Genomic DNA, 22029 nt, shown 5'->3' with positions numbered 1-22029 from the left:
GGACCACTATTCTACCTAGAGTTGATCGGATTGCCTGCTAAACCCCACCCGAATCCAACCTGTGAACAACCTCTATGGGAGACCATCAGGGTTGCAAATAAAATCACTGCCTCCACCAACCATGGCATGCCGCAAGATCGACCTTCTTATATACCAGGAAACCCCGCGGGGTATTACCGTTTTATAAGTTCTGTAGAGGTTAATGGGAGACCCCGAAGTCTATGCTGGTAAGGCACTCGAGAATGGCCTTGTGCTTGGAAGTGGATAGGTAAGTAGATTTCTCGCACTATGCATACTGAAGGGAACACCTCCTGCTCGTTAGTACATATATCAAAATAGTTTTGTTTCTCTCGCGCCATCTCTTTCTTTCTCTCTACTTTTTCCAAACGCTACGCACGATAAATACAGACTCTCTTTTCCTCTGTGTCTCTAATCAGTCCTTCACCGCGGAGAACTCTCTGTCTTGCCCAATTTGATGTTTTAGCTTCCAGCATTTTGCTAATTGCTGTAGGTGATGCCTTCAGGAAGGTCTAGGTCAGCCACTCTACAAAATATATATCTAGGGTACACGGTGAAAAATCGAGGTAAAGAGTTCTGCTGATCTCGGGGTCCCTAGTTTCTAGATAAGTTGAATATTCAATGTACAGATTTAGTACATATACCAGTCTATAAAGTTAATGCAATCTATATCTCTATATAAAAAGGATGATTTAATACCACTGGTGATTCCATAGTAAAGTAAAGATGCACGGAGTTCAACCAAGTAAACCCGCCTACTAGACCCAGATAGGTAAGGAACATGGTTAGTCAGCTGTACCAAGCCTATTTAAGCCTAGAATCGGGTACCGGCCGAAAACCCGAGCTGGGTCGGGTCGCAGATTTGAACCCGACCCGATTACAACTCTAATTCTACTTAGTAAGCGAAGCGGTTGCAAGGCTGACAATCTTAACTGATGACGCGTTACATATATCGACAGCCTTGCGTGTAGACTTCTGGAAATGATCGGATGAACCCTTGATATATCCCTCCTTGCAATGGCATCCACTAGACTTTAGGAACGGTAAGGGCGGTTGATGTTGGACTAAAGTAGGCGCACGACGTAAACTAACATGCGGCCGAGCACGCGCGATGAGTTCGAGATCGCCATCGTCTGCGCTCTCCCCGTTGAGTGCGACGCGGTCCTCGCGTCATTCGACGAGACCTTCGACAAATCGGGCCAAATCTACGGGAAGCATCCTGGAGATGTCAACGTATATGCCAATGGCAGAATTGGCCTGCACAATGTAGTATTGAGCCACATGCCCGGCATGGGCAAGGTCAATGCGGCTGGTGTCGCATCTCACTTGTGCATCAGCTTTCCCGGTATAAAGCTCGCTCTGGTGGTCGGAATCTGCGGTGGTGTGCCGTTTCCGACTAGCACGGCGTCAAACCGAGCAGAGGTTATCCTGGGAGATGTCGTTGTCAGTGATTGTATCGTCGAGTATGACTTTGGACGGCAGTATCCAGATGGGTTCCGGCTCAGGGGAAACATACAAGATGTGCCGGGGCGACCGAGTCGCCAGATACGAGCCGTGCTCTCTAGTCTGAAGTTGCGCGAGACACGGAGGGAATTGGAGAACCGCCTATCTCACCATCTGCGGAGTCTTCAGGCGCAGAATCCCATATGGCAGCATCCCGGAGCAGCACATGACGTGCTGTTTGAGGCTTCCTATCGCCATAGGCACTATCAAAATGATACTACGTGCGTATGTGCCGACTGTTGGTCAGGTAGTGATCCCGTGTGTGAAGAGGCCCTTCTGAAAGATTGTAAGAGTCTTATGTGTGCAGGAAATCCGGTCATTCGCGAACGACACACGAAATCCGAGTCCACTGCTCCATGTGTGCATATTGGACCGGTGGCGTGTGGCGATACTGTGATGAAGTCAGGGGAACACCGTGATAAGTTGGCAGAAGCAGAAGGAGTGATTGGGTTCGAGATGGAAGGCGCCGGAGTCTGGGATATTCTCCCGTGTGTGATCATCAAGGGCGTTTGTGACTACGCAGATAGCCATAAGGATAAGAGGTGGCAGGCTTATGCTGCGGCTACTGGGGCATCTGGTGTCAAGGCATTCTTGGAGCATTGGAGACCAAGCCTTGCAAGTGGTAAGTAATACAGTTTAATGTAATGCGGCGCTAATGAATGGGACAGGAATGCCTGATATCGACAAACGATGCCTCAGTGACCTTCTGTTGACCGATCCACGAGATGACAAGCTGCGCATCGAGAAGACCAGAGGTGGTCTGTTAAGAGAGTCATTCTCCTGGGTTCTTGAGCACCCTGTCTTTCACCGGTGGCGATATGATGTTCAACACCGAGTACTTTGGATACGAGGTGATGCTGGCAAGGGGGAAACGATGCTGATGATCGGCATTATCGATGAGCTGACGAAGCAGGGAGCCCTGTTAAAAGAACCAGAATTTGCGCTCGTAGTGTCTTACTTTATATGCCAAGGTACAGACTCGCGACTCAACAACGCTGCTTCTATCCTGAGAGGCTTGCTATAGCTGCTTGTCATCCAACAACCTAGCCTTCTAAGGTTCTTACGACCTAAATATGAACATGCCGGTCGACAGATGTTCGAGGGCACAAATGCGTTTTACAGCCTACTGAACATTTTCCTTGAGATACTTCAAGACCCAAGTCTCCCAGAAATATACCTGGTTCTCGATGCCATCGATGAATGTGAGTCAGAACTACCCCAATTGTTGGATGTGATTTCACAGACAGCGACGACGCACTCCAAGGTTAAATGGGTGATGTCGAGTCGCAATCGACTTGACATCGAACAGCGATTGGGGGCCTGTCAAATAACAAATGAGCTTCGTCTTGAACTGAATCCAGAGAATATTTCTAGCGCCATGAACAACTTCATACAAAAGTCTCCCAGCTTGGCTCGTTACAACGTCATCTGGATATACAGGAACAGGTCAAGGATAAAATGCGTCGGAAGTCTGATGGGACATTTCTATGGGTAGCACTGGTGATCGACGAGCTTCGCAAAGACGTCAGCACCTGCTGCACTGGTTGGAGTGTTGAGGCCTCATGCGAGAAATCGCAGTCGGGATCTCGATTATCAAGATGCTGCTGCAGGATTGTCAGGCAAGTTAGCCCAGTGTGCATAAGCAAGGTTTCTGACAGACTGCAGTCATTACTCGGCCGCCAGCTATTCAAGTTGATGCAAAATGCCATGAGACTGACTCTCACATACAGACCGACAATCGAGCAAGCTCCTCTGCAGGTATACAGTTCGGCCATCACCTTTTATCCCCAGGAGAGTGAAATTAAGAGACAATTCTGGGACGATAGATTGCCATTCGTCAAAGCAGTTACAGGAATTCGAGAGGACTAGTCCGGGTGGCTGCAAACACTCGAAGGTCACGAGGATGTACACTTGTACCCGTCTTTACTCATCGCTCATTGAGATCAAATCACTCAGTGGTGAATCAAGTATTTTTTCCCCGTCCGAGGGTCGCTTGGGGAGTAGCTCAGGGCACTGTCTTTCGATTGGGTGAAATCAGACTCGGAAACGCGGATGGTACTTAACATCAATGTAATGATCTACTGGTTAACAAGAAACTGAATCGTAGTCTGTCACTGAAGGGGGGCAGTATTCTAGGAATGAGAGTGTTGCAGGATAGGTTGAAGGTAGGGAGACCATGATCCATCGTAGGACAGGCATATCCCATGCGGTTGAGTGAGGCTTAGGGGTATCTTTGGATCAGGGACTGGCGCTGCATACTGTGAGCTTTGTGCTCAGCCCGTCATAGGGTCCTCATCCCTGCACCACAGCCACAGCTCGTCAACATTGGACATACTCCGTCGGACTAGTGGCTTAACGGGACACTAGTCCTTAGACTGTAGTCACTGTTCTCATGGATCGCTTGTGCACTACCATGGTGATTCTTCAAATACCTACTGATGTGGTGGTTCAATCTCCTTGTCTGTGTTTTGCTAGCCTGTTCTAATCGCATATTTTGATGAACGCTCGGGTGCTGCGTGTCAAGGGGAAAGCACCAGGGCCTAATTTGAAGATCATCGGGCAAGCGGGTGCTCGAACCCCTTCCCGGGTGATCCGGCCCGTTTTTATATTGTTTCGCATTGGCCAGTTGCTCGTGAGGGCCCCCCAGTGCCAAGATATTGATATTACAATAAGGCTGAAGAAGGGAAGGAAGACCGATAATCACTATTCGTTCCAACTATTCTTCGATAGTCCATGATTGTCTTACGTGTCACAGTTCCCCGCGTAGTCTGAAATACAGTTTTCCCCTGGCAATGACAGTTACGTTTGAGGACCATTTTAGTACCATGATGTTGTGACTTTAATTTGGGGAGAAGGACCCCAAGATTCGCCCAACTATTTTAGGTCATGGTCATGGACGTGCCCGAAGGATGAATCATTGTCGTGCTCACAGAGAATTATACACTCCTCGTTCGACATGTTCCATATCACCCTCTCACATTCATTCCCCGGTGCGTGGTTGCAGCCCTCGTACGCCTCACCACTGATGCTACAGAGGGTTGGGCTTATACTATAGAGAGCGAACCAGTAAGACGTAAACAATATGTCGATTCCGATCATCACTGCCTGCTGCACCGCCTCGCCGGATGGCAACTGACTCGCAATCTTCCCCACCTCCGGGAGCGCGACAATGATGGTTAAATTCAGAATTCCCACCTTTGGATTTCTATATCTTCCCGGGACCAAAACTTCAGCTTTGTGAGAAGGCAGAAGGGCGCACCGAAAAAAAAAAAAGATGGACCCGCTCAGCGCTGCAGCTGCCATACTGCAAGTGGCACAGATGGCCGGTCAAACTGCTATCAAAGCCCACGATTGTTTTTCCATCATTCAAAACGCTCCCAACGAGATTAATGCGATCAACCGTGATATCGCAGCGTTTCAAACACAAGTGGACAGACTCGCGACATCATTGAGCAGCACCGCGGTCTCTGATATTGTCAACGCGGATCCAGAGATAAGCGACGCCATTCTGACTCTGGAAAGCCCCATAGCGAACTGCAATGAAGCGTTGAATCGGATCATGCAGAAGATGGAACCATATCTCAAAGTCGAGGCATCATCCCCAGGTCCCAAGACGCAGGGTGTGGATTCCCCACCTGCTGGTGGCAGGCGAAGGAGAGTGTTGTGGTTGTGGAGACGAAAAGAAGTCTTTGGATTGACGATGGAGCTGGAACGTACCAAGGCCACTTTTGACAACGCCATGGGAAACGTGAATTTGTATGTGGGCAGCTGAGCACATCTCCGTTCGCCCTTTCCCACCCATCACTTTGCAGGTACTAATGAATGAATCCAGACTTCTGTCGCTCAAGTTGATTAAAGGCTCCGCGGCGACACCTCACCCAAACAGCCAAGGGTTTAATACGGACGTTGGATCATCGTTGACCAACTATGCTGCATCGATAGTGGCTGGAACCGCGAGCGATGGATTGACTGTGTCTACTCGGCACTCCATAACTTCCGCGGAAACACGCGCGGCGAACCTGCCTTCTGGCCCCGAGGCAGCGGAGCAAATCAAGGTCGCGGTCTCCCATGGCGGAGTGTTGCTTTTAAGAGCCATCTTGCAACATGCTCACGTGGACGCACGCGATAAGAAAGGCCGCACGGCCCTGTCCCATGCGGCTGAAAAGGGACAAGTGGAGATCGTGAAAGTTCTCCTGGAATGTGGTGCATCAGTGTCCGCTCGCCAGTGGAGTGTCAGTGGCTGGGAAGGCGGTAGAAACCCCTATAAAGAAAGTGGTGCGACACCGGTGTGGTATGCAGCCAGGTATAACCAGCTAGAGATCCTCAAGTTGCTTTTAGAGCGCGGAGCCAACGCCCAAGTGAGAACGACATGCGGTAATACTCCACTGTCGGCGGCGTGTCAGCAAGGGTATACCGACATTGTTAAAGTACTGCTATCGAAAGGGGTGGATGTGAATACTCGGAATTACCACGACGTGAGTCTTTGCCCTCACGCGATCCCCGAAGGCTCCGAATGCTAAATGATTCCTGGAACAAGGGTTACGCGCCTATACATGGAGCAGTCAGTGGGGATTTTATAGAAATACTGGAACTGTTGCTCGACCACGGAGCTTTCCTGGAAACTCCCACAACACAGCCCGAAGGAAAGAACGCCCTCCACTTTTCCGTCACATGTCGGAGACTCAATTCCTTGAAAATCCTCCTAGAGAGGGGTGCTGATCCCAATGCACTCATGATCGAAAGGGTGACGCCTTTACATCTAGCTGCCGCTGCAAATTGGATCCCCGGAATTGAACTTCTGATGGAACATAATGTGTTCATCGATGCCAGAGATAGCCTTCTTCACGAGTCCCCTCTACACAAAGCAGCGCGAAACCGTCACCACACGGCAATACAAAAGTTGTGTGAATTGGGTGCAAATCAGCAAGCAAAGAACGTGGATGGTCAGACGTATCAGGAGATTCTCCAATGTGCATCGGATGATCCAGATGAGTGGGGAGTATATCCGCATCTAGGCGTGTACATCTGCAAAGATCTATGGCTAATAACTCACTAAGTAGTAGTGTAGAGTTAGATTGCCAGTGTGGCCTTGTTGATCCCAGGATTGACGGGTGGCAGTCTGGGTCATACTGCATAAGCAGGAGATATATGGTTGCGTATAGTCCGACACACATATCTGGACTCCGTTTCTCGGAGACCGCCAAACCCAGAGATAATGTCTTCTCAGAATACATTGACTAGTACTGGAAAATATTCATGATGTCTTCGTGAAATGGGAGTTAAGGTAAAGAATAGATAGCACTGACTATGTTCGCAATGGAAGGTAGCAAGTGGTCTGGCAAGGAAGAGTTCTAAGGAAGCCGCTGACCACTTCTCCTTGCCCTTGTTTGTAGGGAGAACCTGCTGCACAATCCCCAGCCCAGGGACTCAAAATCATTTCACTTGACCATCGAGGTGCAGCACACCAATTGCCGAAGTAGTCAGTAATGGTGACCATTTTAGTAGATATACACGTCATTGATTCACAGTCATTACCATGGTGATAAATTCCTCGACAACGTCCAGGTCCCAGAATTCACTGAACGGCCAAGGAATATCGGGCTCATGGTCGTCTGCTTGCCAACTGCCACGATGTTGACGCTCAGATGACCAAACACAGAGAATCCCCATGGTTCGGTGGTAGATAGCTTTCCGTAGAGAGTAAATCTAGAAACCGGGTTGCAAGGATGAGCCGGCAGGTTTTCAAGTAAGAACCGTGGACCTTACTGATAACTGTATCTGTTCAGAATGGATTTAGCATTGCATAACTCGCCGAGAAAGTCACTTGTCTGCAAAGCACCCAGGACTCGAGAGTAGCCGACTGGGCTGAGACTTGCTTGGAGCCGATCGAGACTTGCCTGCCGTTGCTCCTCGTTCCAGTCTTCCAGACGAACTCCCGTGCGGGATATGATAAATGCTGGGTTCGACTTCCGCACCTCAATTGGACCGAACAACCGCAGAATACGATTGGCATGGTCAACCTAGTTGGGAGCGAAATGAACTCCTGGCTCGGTTGAGAGATGATTGGTTGGCTAACCATCTGTTCGATCGGGGCCCCGTCATCCTTGAGACGAACGAGGCATTCCTTCCGAGTCCCGTCCATGGTGATGCCGAAGGGCCCATCCCACTTCGAGACCCATTTCGTGACTATTCTTTGAGGCCCTGACCCATTCAGCGTATTTTCCGAGTAAGTCTGAGCATCCAATTTGTGGAGATTTTTTATTTTTGGAGGGTCTAGAAACCAGTCGGCTTGCATTCAATGCCGCGTACTGCCTCCCGTGCATATAAAAATATAGAGTTCGGACGGTGGATCCTGTGGCATACCAGGTGGGGGAATATCGTCACGGAAATTCGCCGCCATTTTACAGAATAGTAAGTTCCTTATGCAAAGACCCCCTAAAGTGTTATATTGAGATCAAGATCTACTGGGATTGAAATCACTTCATCGCATGAGGATTACTAGGAGACGCATGGTATGGAAGTCAGGTGTGTCCGGTCCCCGGGGAATGAAACGTGACCTACCCGGAACAGACGCGACGCCCCGGACTAATTGGCGATCAATCCATTCCTGGGGGCATTTTGGACGACTGCCTCAGCCACCTTCAACATTTCTTCAAAGAGGACCTGAAACTGGTTCCGTGACTTGACTCACGGCACAGGTTCGTGATGTGCAGTGTTTCGTCGCACCGATGCTCTCGCTTTCCTCGTGCCCCATTGTGATGGGGCTCCTTCGTGATCTGTTGATTTACACACGAAGATGTACATGGAGATAGATATTTCAGACCCTTCATGGTTGAGGCACTAGGGCGATGAGAAACATGTAAATTAATCAGAGTGTAAGTATGTCTCATTCGTGTGGTGTGCTAGGGAGAAGAAGTCATATATTAGATCAACCATCTTAGATGCTTTCAGTATAAAAATAGCAACTCACACTCATCAAATCCCTTCGGTCCAATATTCCTCCGATGCTTCTTGCATGCCATAACAACCCCGCACACCAGACAGAGTTCGTACTTATCCCTTCGTAGCTTTCGAAACACAAGAAGGTGCCTTGATGCCATATCTACAAGATGAACATCTTGACTGCGTATCTTGTGCTGTGGGCGGCTGTGGTTTATGGGCTTGATGTGAGAGGTACTACTAGTAGTTTCCCTCCCAAGGTCTCCGTCTATCCTTGGCACTGACATCAGTACTACAGAAGAAGCGCCCCAGAGCTCCAATAGTAATTACACCGAGGAGGACCGTACCGTTTCCCCCCAAGAGAACCGCGATGGCTGGGTCAATCCGGAAGATTTGGCTTCTATGCCTCAGTGCATCGCCCAGCAAGATCAATCCACCTGGCTGGAGACCATGACGAAATGCACCGACCACCGATGCACCCGCCACTTTGGACTGATCTGCACGCAGCACCAATGGCTCACTCAGCTCACCTGTCTCAGCAATGTATTTTCCCCCGATGCCATCGAAAGTTATTACGCCTACTGTGATAGATCCATTCTCGCCAAAGCGCAGCTGTATCGATGGGTTCGTAACATCACCGGTCGAACGTGGCTGGTCGACGTCGGCGACGCGATCGAGCTGCAAATTCTCTCCCCTGCCTCACTAGTTGAAGGATACGCACCCGTGGACGTGATTTACAAGGCGCCAGCATGCCTGAAAGGCTCCCTTTCGGCTCCATCAATGGAGCCATTTCAGCATGTAATGGCCTCCTGTAGTTTCACAAGTACTACCCAACACACCGGAAATGCTGCTCGTCCTTGGGAATACAGTGAATCCCTACGGTCCATGATCGCTCTGGATTCTGAAACTGTTGGATACGATCTCGTCGGGCATCCCATCAGGGATGGTGAATATTTTGATAAAGCGTGCTTCTGCAGTTCCTTCACAATCGATTTCGAAAAAGAGCCTTGTTCAAAGCTAGAACAATTGGACTTGACGAAGGAGCGCCTCTGGATTAATGCCACATGCGGGTCGACATTCTTACCCGAGAACTGGACAGACGCACTTAAAACCACAACATTCGCGTACATTCCCGTCGAAGAGTGGCATTGGCCCATGTCTGTCACCGATATGCCGAAGCAGGTGCTCGAGCTTAAAGATGAGTGCTCAGCAGATGCTTGTGACCTTGACTCAAATGGGTACTGCAAAGTCAGGCGTGCCGTTGACAGGGCTTGCGTTTGCCGCAGCATCACCTACAATTCCTGCGGAGGTTTGTGCCAGGAATTCGAGACCCGAATCGCCTATATCAAGTGGCTCCACGATCTGTGTGGCAATGTGGGAAACTGGCATGGTTTGCCAGATGATTGGCGTCAATTAGCCACCCCTTCCCCTGTCGAGATGATTCCATGGGGATGGGCAATCAAGCCGTCCATCAATTCGGATAGTGCTAATATCACCCGCTTGGAAAGCATCACGGCAACGGGGACATGTCTATCGAATGAGTGGAAGCTCAGAAGTGTCGCTCTAGTCAATATAGCCACTTTCGTTGCTGTGGCCTTCAGGCATAGACTAGGCGTATATCGAATCCCCCCGGGCTCTCTATGGCACTCACACCCGTGGTGCTGGCTTTTCAAAGGGACCTTAATCGCTGCTCTGCAACTCCTTGCAAATCTGCTCAATACCTGGTTTGTTCAGAGCACCTCTGGCTATGAGAACGTTCCCATTTTTCAAGTGATGCTCTTCTGGTGTTCAATGCCTCGGCTTGCGTGGCTTACGATCTTGCTGATTGCTCTACAACCCGGAGCGATGAAACTCTCCGCAGCCACATCTGTGTTGTTTGCGGAACTGATCCTCCAGATCCTCTCCTCATATTACATGATAATGACTGTCGGGTATGGTGGAGAACATAACTTCTACCTTGGAGGTATCGGAGGAGCGGAGAGAGGGGGCTCGGCGAAAACCATGTATGCGGGAGCACTCATGTGGCTTATTATCGTTGGCCTGACGCTCGTTTCTTTCATGTGGGCCATGTTTTGGTTGATTGCATCTAGTAATTGCCACCAACGACATGGGCAGAGACACAAACAAAGCTCATCGAACATCGCGGATGAGCCGATGGCCTTCTCGGATGAACGTCGCGCGAAGCGAAGGGACAAGAGGGCACGTCATGGGATGGACAGGAGTAGCGGCCCCGAAGGCACACCATTAAGAAGTAGCGAGGGAAGATATGACACGGTGCACCAGTATGGAACTTTCTCCTTTGAAGGCCGAAATCACTTGGCGTTCCCAGAAGCATCTATGCAATGGTATGTGGCCACGGTCCCAAGCCTGCTGCTTCTCTGGATTGCGCAGTGGCTCTTTTGGGGTGGATTTATTGGTCTTAGTTCGGAAGAGTACGTATTCCTGCACACATGCTTAGGTCATATTTGCTAATCGGACTTAGGTTCTGCCCCCCTAAGCTTGGGGTTCTCACAGCTGTCTGGGTTGCTTACTCGCTGACAGGCGTTATTCTCATTCTGTAATCGATTTTGTGATCCCTGCAGAGTGATGGAGCTAGGACAGATCGTACACTACCGAGATATCTCATGGCACGAAGTATACGATATATAGGTCTCTGGCAGCCACTACATAACATTAGTCAATAGAGCCAGCAACCAGCTATGGTACTCTAGTCCCACGTTAAGTCTCACAAGGTCTTGATCCTGAAGGAACTTCTCCACCACAGTGATATTATCCACACCGTTCGGCGTTAGTATGGTGGCATCATACAGAGGGATTCCTTTGTCCCAATGAACGTTCGTAAGGTTATTCAAATATCGGACAAAAGACAAGTGCTAGGATCAGACCTAGAATCGGGCAACATCCGGATAAAATTCAAACATACACCAGAATGCATTCGTTGGTGGTCTGCCATCCGAATACTACTACCCTCACGGTGTATCGCCTAAGTGCGGTTAACAGTCAGTCGTTGTCAGCCAGATGAGAAAAGGGGCGTTTGAGGATGAGTGCGTGTGAAGCAGAGTCAGCAGTCACTGTGACCAGCGCATTCTGTTTGTGTAGTCCAAACCCTATCTAATTCAACGAGAAGAGCAATCTAACTAACAATAGTATATTAGAATCTCTTTGCTTGGCTTAATCTATAGACAAGTATCTCTTCGTACCCCGCTAAGTTTCATGGCCAATTCGGGAATGTTCTTTAGATTCCTCGATCAGCTCTACGGGCAATTGAGAAAGTCTCCATCATTCCCATGGCGCATCACTCCGCAGAACCTGACACGCGTTTCCTTCTTTTCTTCCTTGACCTCGAATACAATACGGTCTGGGAGATCCGTCACAGCTTGCCCGCCATAAACATTACCAGGACTGTCCTTATCAAGAGGAAATTCCATCTTCTTCTTTCCACAGTCAAAGGGCAATTTCTCATTATTGCCAAAATAATGCGGGTATTTTCCTATGTGGCAGTGAGCAGGGTCGTCCACCGTGCAATATATAAGAGTCACTCACTGGCTCCGATTTGTTTACCATCGTTGGCATACTGTGCTGCCTGGATGAAGGCCTTCTGAAGCTGCCCCGACGAGTATTCAACCGGGTTTCCGTAGCGATTGGTCTTGGGACAGGTATGGGCCTTTTCGGGCTTTGCACCGATTTTCAATGTTTTGGAACGCTTCACGATGTTGCCATCGCGTTCCTCGTAAAACATGATCGGTGTGGTGGATCTCTCCGAGGGGACGCTCACATCGGCGACTGCAAGCTGAGGATAGGCACTGGCAACCTCACCCAGTATGGCAACAGCCAGAAGGGCATTGATAGCAACGGAGTGAAAGAAGGAAGGCATTGTGGATCCAAGAACAAGTTATCAATTGCGAGAATGTCTTTGCAACCGAGGCTGGCTTGTTGAGATGGGGTAGTTGTGCCCTGTCGGAAAATACACAGCAGAACATGATCGTGTCTTTATATCTTAATTTCAACACCCGGTGTGAGGTGAAGAGATACGCTTACATGCAACGTAATCATACATAGCGGTTCAATATATCACGCCATCCTACATGTCGACCAGGGTCCAGAGACATGGTGAGATTATGGTTGGGATTAAGGTAGAAACGTGCGAACGGGGTTATAGATCGAGTTCGCCGGTCTCACGAAAAACAGAACATCCTCTATAGAAAGTCAAGAAGTATCAACACTCTCACCCCATGCTGCCTAAGGCTGTACTGGACTCATGTGGAAAACTTTAGTGGTTTGGATGGTCGAACTGGGCAGACATTAGGACACACGTTAGGTGTCTCTGTACCCGCCTTTCGTTGGAGTTTCACAAGACAGAAATATTATGTGATAGTCATCTTGGGGTCCGAATCGCGAAAGGAGTGATATGATTGTTCATTTTGGTTGCATTTGTTGCGCAGGCTGCGCTGTCAAGTCAGCCTTGGAGGGAGTTTTGGCCCCACGCGGCTCTTAAGAGCAGGGATGGGTATAAATTCATTCATCCTCCACTCTCAGGTTCGGTCTTGGCCTTCTTTCGTTCTCATTCTCCTCTCTTTCCTTCTGCTCACAATTCCCGGAGATTGACCTGACAACGCCATGCACAATCCGATCAAGAATCCCGAATACGAAGCCTTTTTCAAGGCCCAGAGCGAGGATGGCTGGCCTCCTCCGGCCCATATGATTGATGCGTTCCGATCTCTCTTGACCAACCCTTCCCTTCCCGCATCCGAAGTAGCACAACAGGCTGCATCGCTTTACATCCAACAGTCCGATCCAAATCCAGATTACACGTCACTCTGGCCGCTCCTCTTTGACGCGATTGAGAAGTTCACCGAGCAGAATGACCGACTGCTTGACTTTGTGGTTGAGTTCCAGCGGCTTCCCGATCATAACGGAGCTTTCCACCAGCTGAATGGGCTCACTGAATATTTGGTGGAATTTGTGTTCGATTGTAGGTCTTCCATAATGCCATGAGTGATGAAAGCTAATGGAGTAGATGTGGATCACCCATTCTACGATCCGCAACGAGACCAAAAGCGTCAAGGCTGGGTTAACATCAATGCCTTCACGGCCAAGCTCCATAATACCGGCATTCGTCCGGAGGGCCGCGGTCAACTCCATCACGCGAGTTGGGTCATGAGGAAGACACTCGAGAAAGCCCCATGGGAAGTATTCCATCATGCAGATATCGAGGAATGTCTGGAATCGTTGCAGGATGGGTACGTTGAGGATTATGAGGGCGAACTTGACGAGGAGTATAACGACAAACGGGATCACTTCCTCGAGGAAATTGACATCCGAACCCTCAACGGATGGATCCCGGGTGCAGCCCAATGGATCCTGCTCTGTGGGAAAGAGATCTATGGAATGGAGGGCTCCCTGGGCAGGGAATGGCCGACAAAGTGGACAGGGAGCGAGGGATGGTCGAAAGAGCGATGGGCCTTCTGGAGACAACGATTTGAATGGGCCAGCACGGTTACTGCACTCGACCGAAAGACACGACAGCTTGCCCGGGAGATGGTAGATGAAATGAGACGAATTGAGGAGGGAGAGGCATAACTATGGAATTATAGGTTGGAAAGGCTACCGCTTAGAAATATTATTAGTATTTTATTTTTATTTTTTCATTCCCGTAAGATCACTTATCCAAATGAGGAAAAGTTGAAAGTTTTAATTTATGTGATATTGAGATATAAATGCGGGGTGACTGGTGACTCTTACTAACCCTACCCTTTATGCGACCCTCCGCCAACCAACTGCTCCCATGTGATCTTGCAATTGACTCGCCCACTCATGATGAGATCGTGTTTACAATGTCGAGATGCTAAGCGCAAGTGTGTCCCCGCGAAGGAGAGTGATTCCAAGCAATCAAGATCCTCATGTACCCGCTGTCTGCGCCGTCATGTTCCATGTTCCCGCTCTCAGGCCAAGCTGGCCGATACAAGGAAACTCCAAGCCCGCCCCAACTTACCGGCGGAGTCGCAGAATGGGTCCAGCAGGTTAGAGGAGTTTCTATCTGACGAGAAGTCCGTTGAGCTGCTCGTCCAGGAGTATCTGTCCAAGATTCACGGTCGGCCCCATTGCATTTTCCATCCGGTGACGTTGTGGATCGACGTTCGCGACCGCCGAATCGGCAAGGCTTTGCTTCTGGCGATCTGCGCCATGGGGGCTCATGTCTCCAGTCGGCCGAATCTGCGGTCCCTCCAGTCCTTGCTCACCACCGAGGCTAAACGGTTACTCCAGATGGATCTGGAGCGGGTCTGTCTAGAGAATGTTCAAACGTGCATTCTAGTCGCCAACCTATGCGTAGCCCATGCCAATCCCTCGTCAGAGTTTCTGTTCTTTCGTATGTTAGTCCAAATCCGCGTATATCCGTGGTAGATCGTGTTGGTCCTTCATCTAACGAGGCACTAGGAACCGCAATTACGATGATGCAATTAATACGACCATTTGCGGACCAAGGGAATAGCAACGCAGTCTCACACGAGCTCTGGATCCGAATCTGGTGGGCTCTTTTTGCAGCGGACAATTGGTGCTCGTCGAGCCTGGGCTTCCCCCGCCAGATGAAGGACTGGCCTCGGCCAGACCGAATGCCCATGGATGAAAGTCTTTTTGCTGGCATGGATCCAGATGCAGTCTTGCACGATCCGAACGAACCATGCAAGAGCCCTGGTTTGTGGGCACACATGGCCACGCTTCATGAGATCTTTGGTCCAATTCAAGAACTGAATTGGCTCGTGGCCACCAATAAAGAGCTACAACCAAATCGAATGGAACGGGACATAGAGAATCTTGCCCAACGACTAGATGACTGGCAAAGGATACTCGCAGAAGAGGATCAACTGACGGAAGCGAACCTCGTAGGGCACAGCGAGCGAGGCACAGGGGGCATCTTCATGGGCCTCCATCTTGGCTTTCATCACTATGCCACGTTACTTCTCTACCAGTATCTCGATCCCAAGTCCGCACTGACTATGCGTGGTCGCCAGTTTGCAGCTCGATGCAAACACCATGCGCTTAGTTATAGTACATGGCTTGCCCGTGGGAGGCGACAAGCAGGATGTGAGGCCATATATCCAACGGTCGGCCATATGGCAATTGTCTCCTCTTCCGTTCTGCTTCACACCCTCCTCTTTGGGGAGGAAAATGAAATTTCACAGTCTCACCATTGCCTCAAAGCAAATTTTGAGGCACTACTCGAGCTGAAAGAGTACTGGCCCAATGTTAACACCATGGTGAATGATCCCTTTGCTCCATTTAACGGAGCCGTCCCTTTTGTGTACCATATTTTTTGCGTCTCACTAACGGTTTGTCTAAGATTGACCGATTGATGGAATTTCAAAATAATTGCCTTCTCCTCTCTCATCACCAACAAACCCATCGGCTGGATCGTTGGATGGTGCGATTTCTTCTGGAGTACGCCCTACCACTTGATGACAAGGCAATCACTCCACCTACGGCCTCGGAAATGGAAATTATCTCCACACAGGCACAATTCTTCTCTCAAAAAGGTCGCCTGCCAGAGTTTGGAGTCAGCTAGAACGTTCTATTGACCGGCACGTCTTGCGATGTGTTCGTGGCTGAGTTGAACCGCCATATAAGTAGAATACTAGCACATTCATATTAAATATAACCCCTAATAAGCCATCAATACGAGAAGTACAATAATGATGAGAATCAATCCAAGCCTAATCGTAGAAGAATCAACAATATTAATTATATCAAGTCAACAAAGACTCCTCTCCCAGTTCCGCTTCTACCATGGTTTACCTCAATCATGCTAGAAAGCAAAGGCTCGTACACGTGCCATCATTCATGTAGCATCGCTTAGATGACCAAAATAGCAATTTCATAAGGATTGCTGAAGCTGACAGAGAAATTGCCACCAGATCCCGCCAATGTTGTGGTGGTGATGGTACTGCTTTCACCTCCCAAAGATGGCAAATTGTTCACGCTTGTGGAATTGGGCGCAGTAAGGGAGATCAAAGTAGCACTAGACTTGGACGAGCCCTCCACATTGACCACTACAGCATTAGACGATCCGGTCTGTCCATTATAATTGACGAGCTTAAGAATAGTGGAAGAACTGTTCGCCGTTGCAGACCAGTAAACAGGGCCAAATCCTCCATTGGTTGCGGTGACTGGGAGAGTTCTCGTGCCCATATTCTCCGCGAATAGCTTTTGGACATAGTAACTGATTGTGTAGAGAATTTCGTTGGCGGTATGCTTGATAGCAGCCACCGTGTCGGGGGCTTCGTTGTAGTTCTTGATCAGTGCACCGTAGGCTGAGCCAACAACGATATCCGAGTTTCTTTCGCAGCCTAAGAGGAATATGGCCTCTGCGCAGGACATGCCTAGAGTCTGAGCGCCATCCTGGTTCGCGTTAGAGCCAGCGCCGGTTGCTGCGTACTCGTTGATGAAGACAGGGTACTCGCGGCTGGCTTGGTCGAAAGTGCCGAAAAGAGACGTAAAGTAGTCCTCATTACCGTAGATATGGAGATCTACTGAGCTGCCATTGGTTGTCACTGGACTTGGGTTGATGGTCGAGATGAGCTTGATAGCTGGGTATGCAGCATGGATGGCGTTGTAAAACGCCTGGAACCGGTATGAATTGTAGGAGTCAGTACCCCCATTCAGATAGTCTTCATTGCCAATTTCAATCCAATTGATGATGAAAGGCGAGGAGAAGCCCAAGGCCGCTCGCTTGGCTCCGTAAGTGGTCGATTTGTCTCCCTGATCCAGTTAGCGAGGCCTTGACATGTTCAGGCCCTGATCCGTATGCGTAGACGTAGACGAATGTGATAGGCAGCGGTCACCTTACCAGAAGAAACTCCAACTCATTCATGACAGAATCCACGTATGGCTGCAGATCAGCTTCAGAGACGGTCTCACCGTCTAGGTAGAATCCAGCCCAGATGCCTAGAATGACTTCGAGACCAAGATCACCCGCCATCTGCATCATCTCCAGAAGACCAAATCCATCGGTATTTATATCGCCCCAAGTGCCTGGACGGCCTGGGCGGTCTATGAGTGAACCGATAGTTTCGTTCCATTTCCAATAATAGGGCGAGCCATTGCCTTCCATGTTATTTCCACCGGGTAACCGGACATATTTCATGTTCATGTTGCGCAGCGCATCGGCCAAGTCTTCACGCACGCCATTGTTGCGGTTCTCAAACGTCTGCTGGAATAAGCTGGGAATGTTAAGGTACACACTCTGCCCAGCTAGCGTCGATCCATCAAATGTGAAGTGAAACGTATTGTTAGCATCGGACGCAGTGCGGCTCGGCTTGAAGCTCGAGGAATAGCTCTGTACCCAGCCGTTAGATGACGTTTGCTCGATACTTATGCTCGTCGAACCGAGGACTTGGTCGCTCGTATTGCTATGGAAGAAGCAGTCAATAGTGCCAGAGTAATTGCCTCGCATATAGAGACTGGCAATATAATCCTTGCTCGCATCCACATCGAAGCCCCAGAAGCCTTCATTGTAGAATCCTACGGCACCCGTTGTCCCCGCAGGCACGTCCATCCGCAGCTGGTAGGGGAGACTGGAAGAAAGCACGGGTGAGGATGTGTCGATAGCCAGCGAGACCCCTCCAATTGGATGCCAATAGTCCGTGTTACGGTCCAGGCTTGCGGCTCCATTGGATGAGGATCCTTGAAAGGCTCGATTGCGAATCATCTCCCCATAGAGACCACCGTCACCGGAGTGATAGATATCCTAAGGTATATCAGCGTCTATTTCAACATTGTGAAGATAATGGTGGATATGGCCAGGAGGAAGAATTGACGGCTAACTTCATACAACAGCCCGTAGAGAAGAGGGCTGGACTGATTTCCACCAGACGAGGCGATATCAAGTGTTAACGCCGCCACGCCAGCGGCGAAGGATAAAATGGTACACAAAATCATATCCAAGGAGATAATCAAAAGAGCCAGGTGAGTTCGATAAGACAGAGAACTGGGTCTGATCTAATGAGCCACAGAAGTCGCGGGAACTGCTTTATATATACAGCTAGGTGCAGAGCGACCCCTGAAATGCTCTCCCCGCATGGTCCGAAATGCCTGACGGGGGGGGGCTCCTGTGACAGTATAGTCACATGGAATAAAGGCCCAATGAGACACTACCCCAGCATTGCCCAATACTGTGAAATGTTCGGTCAGAGCTGTTCCGAGGAGGCTTCCAAGGTTGCAGTCACCAGATCCACTCCCCCGCAGTGCCCTGGGTCCACTATCAGGGGTGTTGAGAAATGCGAATCATGAATAAAAAGTGTAAATACGGGGAGACTTGCCCTGTCCCAAAACTGCAAATCACCGAGTGGGATGGGGCTCCTTCAGAAGACCGGGAATGCTTTCTTCCAACGATTTTTACAATATTATCTAGTTTGAATATCACCAGTGGAACTAGTGTGATAGGCTCAAGGCTAGTAAAAGAGATGTAGACTGAGATATATGTTGTACAGAATCTTGAACTACTGGAAATACTGGGGTGCTTTGATCACTAGTGTAAGTTATATACTAATCTATAAGCCTTGCCCCGGATTTGTTATGAATGGGGCAGTCGCGTGAGGTGGCCATGGCCTAGGGCTGAAGGGAATTTTCCACTGATGCCTCCCCGAGCCCACCCTCTTCTCCATATCACCAGATCCATCTTCAGCGGCTTGAATCTGTACTAATGCCTGGCAGTTTGGCGGGACAACCAGGTCTAGGCAGAGAGCCATTCCTTCATCTCGATCTGCATTAGGAACCAGTTTCCACGTGCAGCTCCAGTGGCCGTAGACGCTTTCGTAGGATACAGTGGCATGAGTCAAGGAACCCCCGGGCTTTGGAGATACCAGTGCAGACTTCCAGCCAGCTTCAAGTGGCCGCAAGCCACCCACAGTGTCATGGAGCCAGGCGACCACAGAGCCCAGGGCATAATGGTTGAAAGAAGTCATTTCACCGGGGTTAATAGAGCCATCTGGAAGCATGCTGTCCCATCGTTCCCAGACCGTGGTAGCACCCATAGTAATAGGATATAGCCACGACGGACAGCGCTCTTCCAGGAGCATTCGATAAGCCAGTGACAGGTTATCAGACTCCGTCAAAGCCCGTAAAATGATGGGCGTACCGGCAAAGCCGGTGGCTACACGGAACTTTGCTATACGCACCCGGTCGGCAAGCTGAGAGCTAGCCATAGAAAGCTGATCCTTGCCGGATAAAAGACCAAAGACTATAGTTAAGGAGTATGCGGTCTGAGAATCTCCAACTACCAGGCCAGATGACGTGATGTACCTCTCTCGGAAAAGGCTACGGAGAAGTTGAGCCTCTTGCCTGTAGTGTGCACTCTCCGTATCCCGACCGATGGCGGTGCTAATCTTGACCATAAGCGATGTGACATGAACAAGATATGCATCTGCCACCAGAGTGCCGTTGGTTCGGCAGTCCCCTGGCTCGTCCGGTGGCGCCTGAGGGTCGAGCCAGTCGCCCAATTGCCATAGCTGAGGATCCCACAATCCATCCTTCCCTCGCCGAACTCCTTGGTCAAGCCACATGGCCATACTGGAGTATTGTCGCTGTAAAATGTCTCGATCGCCAGACGAAAGGTATAATATCCAGGGAAGAATGATCACCACATCACCCCAGACGGCTTGGGGAATTGAAGGCCAGACATGGTCCAGAATATTGGGGACCACGAGAGGCGGAACGCCATGGTAATCTGACTGCTCGCAAGCTACATCTTCCATCCACTCGGAGAGCATAGCGGTGGAGTCATAGAGAAACGTCGCGGATGGACCGAAAATCTGGATATCTCCCGTCCATCCAAGTCGTTCGTCCCGTTGAGGGCAATCTGTTGGGAGGGACAAGAAGTTCCCGCGCATACTCCAGCAGGCATTCTTATGCAATTGATTGATGAGCGGGTTAGAACATTCAAACCGCCCTGTCCGTCTGAAATCGGTATGAATCACTAGCGCCCTGATGTTCGTCCGCCAGTCCGGCGCGGTTCGAGGATCCCACCCATCCACCTGCACGTATCGAAAGCCATGAAATGTGTATTTTGGTGACCAATCGACTAATTTCTGCCCAGATGATATGATCGTGTCGACGCATTTTGCACCGCGAAGTGGTCGTGTTCCCACTTCCCCGTCGGTGTCCATCACTTCGGCGTGTGTGAATCTTACAATTGTATCCAGGGGCAGAGTCATGGAATGTATGAGAAGTTTGCCGACTAGGTTCTGACCAAAGTCAACAACCAACCGACCGCTCGGGGTGGTAAAGATCTCCCGAGGAGTCAAACACTCCGTGATTCGTGCTGGAGGGGCGTTTGGGGCGTATAGTCGAGCGCTAGGAAATTCTAGAACGGAAACTTTCTCCCAGTTCTCATCGAGGTACTGCGGACCATGTCGGTTCCAGTCGCCCACTTCGGCTCTCGCATCATACAATTCGCCATTGTAGATTTCACTGCTCATGATAGGACTCCGGTGGCACTTCCAGCTGCTGTCTGACGTGACCTGGAATTTCTCGCCTCTGATCCCGTCGACCTCCAACTGGGCCATAACGGCCATGCAATTTCCATAGATATTTCGCTTGCCACCACTAAATCCAAGTCGGCCAGCGAACCAGCCTTCGGCGACTTCGATGCTCAGCACATTATTGCAATTTGGATTGATCAATGAGTCAATATCAAACACTTGATATGCAAGGCGATGACGGTAGCTTGTCCACCCGGGCGCCATTTCATGATCCCCGACCCTTGATCCGTTGATATAGGCCCGATAGACCCCTAATGCCGTGATATACAGTCGCGCCCGATGCAAAGACTTAAATGTGGCCGGCAATATAAATGATTTTCGGAAGAGCAACGGCCTCAGTGGCTCATCTCCATGACTCGCTTGAATGAAAGACGAAGAGATGGGTACTGCATTCCAATCCTGCCGACTTAGGAGGCCGCATTCAACTGCTCCCCACGAAGACCAGGCAGACCAACCTGAGTGTTTGCGCTTGGTTGCTCTATCCATCCAAATACCACACACTCGAACTCGAACATGGGCTCGTTCTCGAGATTGTAATGGGGCGGCAGGCCATGGAACTAGGGCTGACGTATGGCTATCGACAATGAACTCGGCCGGTGGTCCGGCTTCACGGTACACCGATATCTCATATTGAGATTGTGTCCAGTCGCAGATAGAGTCGTCAATAGGGCAAAAGGTCCATGAGATACGAGGCGAAGAGCATTGTATGCCCAGACCCGTCGAGTGCTGTTCAAAACGCAGTGCAGTAATCTCAGCCATTTTGGGTGGTGATCCTGACATACACTTTGGTTTTTCTCTCCAGAAGACGGATTTAAAAAAAGAAAAACGCAAAACTGCGACATGGGGAGAGGTCAACAGGTACTACTCCATGAGCTGACGTTGACTTCCCCAAATCTCGCTGTCTATTATCCCGAAACTGTCGAAGAGCGTCTCGTTCAAGTTGATCAGCTCTTGAGTTATTGTCTGGATCATACGAATGGACCATTAGGGTCAAATGGTTGCGGAGTTTGGGCCTCGTGATTGGTCGATTTTCCGC

The 22029-nt window shown here is 49.8% G+C and overlaps 9 protein-coding genes across 9 annotated transcripts; 5 read left to right on the top strand and 4 right to left on the bottom strand.

The window, feature by feature from the left end:
* Positions 1-1110: 1110 nt before the first annotated feature.
* BDV38DRAFT_285280 (5'-methylthioadenosine/S-adenosylhomocysteine nucleosidase family protein) lies at positions 1111-2545 on the top strand (the record flags this gene model as incomplete). Its single annotated transcript, XM_032060457.1, has 2 exons — positions 1111-2143; positions 2190-2545. 2 exons carry the CDS (start codon positions 1111-1113, stop codon positions 2543-2545), a joined length of 1389 nt encoding a protein of 462 aa, XP_031911142.1.
* A 217-nt stretch (positions 2546-2762) lies between these two features.
* BDV38DRAFT_144908 (uncharacterized protein) lies at positions 2763-3520 on the top strand. Its single transcript, XM_032051504.1, has one exon. It carries the CDS (start codon positions 2980-2982, stop codon positions 3388-3390), a length of 411 nt encoding a protein of 136 aa, XP_031911141.1. The 5' UTR covers positions 2763-2979; the 3' UTR covers positions 3391-3520.
* Positions 3521-4795: 1275 nt separating this feature from the next.
* BDV38DRAFT_285279 (ankyrin repeat domain-containing protein) lies at positions 4796-6577 on the top strand (the record flags this gene model as incomplete). The annotated part of the gene is made up of 3 exons (XM_032060456.1): positions 4796-5277; positions 5354-5996; positions 6059-6577. The coding sequence occupies 3 exons, from the start codon at positions 4796-4798 to the stop codon at positions 6575-6577; spliced, it is 1644 nt and encodes a 547-aa protein (XP_031911140.1).
* A 475-nt stretch (positions 6578-7052) lies between these two features.
* On the bottom strand, positions 7053-7663 carry BDV38DRAFT_285278 (uncharacterized protein; the record flags this gene model as incomplete). The annotated part of the gene is made up of 3 exons (XM_032060455.1): positions 7053-7227; positions 7288-7541; positions 7598-7663. The coding sequence occupies 3 exons, from the start codon at positions 7661-7663 to the stop codon at positions 7053-7055; spliced, it is 495 nt and encodes a 164-aa protein (XP_031911139.1).
* A 967-nt stretch (positions 7664-8630) lies between these two features.
* Positions 8631-11021, top strand: BDV38DRAFT_285277 (uncharacterized protein; the record flags this gene model as incomplete). Its single annotated transcript, XM_032060454.1, has 3 exons — positions 8631-8694; positions 8759-10892; positions 10943-11021. The coding sequence occupies 3 exons, from the start codon at positions 8631-8633 to the stop codon at positions 11019-11021; spliced, it is 2277 nt and encodes a 758-aa protein (XP_031911138.1).
* A 281-nt stretch (positions 11022-11302) lies between these two features.
* BDV38DRAFT_294893 (Ribonuclease/ribotoxin) lies at positions 11303-12334 on the bottom strand (the record flags this gene model as incomplete). Its single annotated transcript, XM_032062601.1, has 2 exons — positions 11303-11950; positions 12004-12334. 2 exons carry the CDS (start codon positions 12332-12334, stop codon positions 11715-11717), a joined length of 567 nt encoding a protein of 188 aa, XP_031911137.1. The 3' UTR covers positions 11303-11714.
* A 743-nt stretch (positions 12335-13077) lies between these two features.
* BDV38DRAFT_294892 (uncharacterized protein) lies at positions 13078-16021 on the top strand (the record flags this gene model as incomplete). The annotated part of the gene is made up of 5 exons (XM_032062600.1): positions 13078-13432; positions 13478-14001; positions 14317-14827; positions 14896-15716; positions 15800-16021. 5 exons carry the CDS (start codon positions 13078-13080, stop codon positions 16019-16021), a joined length of 2433 nt encoding a protein of 810 aa, XP_031911136.1.
* Positions 16022-16308: 287 nt separating this feature from the next.
* On the bottom strand, positions 16309-18393 carry BDV38DRAFT_273111 (glycoside hydrolase superfamily; the record flags this gene model as incomplete). The annotated part of the gene is made up of 3 exons (XM_032057617.1): positions 16309-17214; positions 17303-18202; positions 18280-18393. 3 exons carry the CDS (start codon positions 18391-18393, stop codon positions 16309-16311), a joined length of 1920 nt encoding a protein of 639 aa, XP_031911135.1.
* Positions 18394-19004: 611 nt separating this feature from the next.
* BDV38DRAFT_273110 (bacterial alpha-L-rhamnosidase-domain-containing protein) lies at positions 19005-21752 on the bottom strand (the record flags this gene model as incomplete). The annotated part of the gene is made up of 1 exon (XM_032057616.1): positions 19005-21752. The coding sequence occupies one exon, from the start codon at positions 21750-21752 to the stop codon at positions 19005-19007; it is 2748 nt and encodes a 915-aa protein (XP_031911134.1).
* Positions 21753-22029: the final 277 nt, after the last annotated feature.

The sequence above is a fragment of the Aspergillus pseudotamarii genome, assembly GCF_009193445.1.
Source record: "Aspergillus pseudotamarii strain CBS 117625 unplaced genomic scaffold BDV38scaffold_47, whole genome shotgun sequence".
Classification (NCBI taxonomy): domain Eukaryota; kingdom Fungi; phylum Ascomycota; class Eurotiomycetes; order Eurotiales; family Aspergillaceae; genus Aspergillus; species Aspergillus pseudotamarii.
The sequence above is the reverse complement of the archived record's forward strand: the minus strand, read 5'-3'. Positions and strand labels throughout refer to the sequence as shown.

Bases quoted from the DNA above. Each gene is read 5' to 3' on its own strand.
- BDV38DRAFT_144908 (XM_032051504.1), top strand. From the start codon at position 2,980: ATGCGTCGGAAGTCTGATGGGACATTTCTATGGGTAGCACTGGTGATC.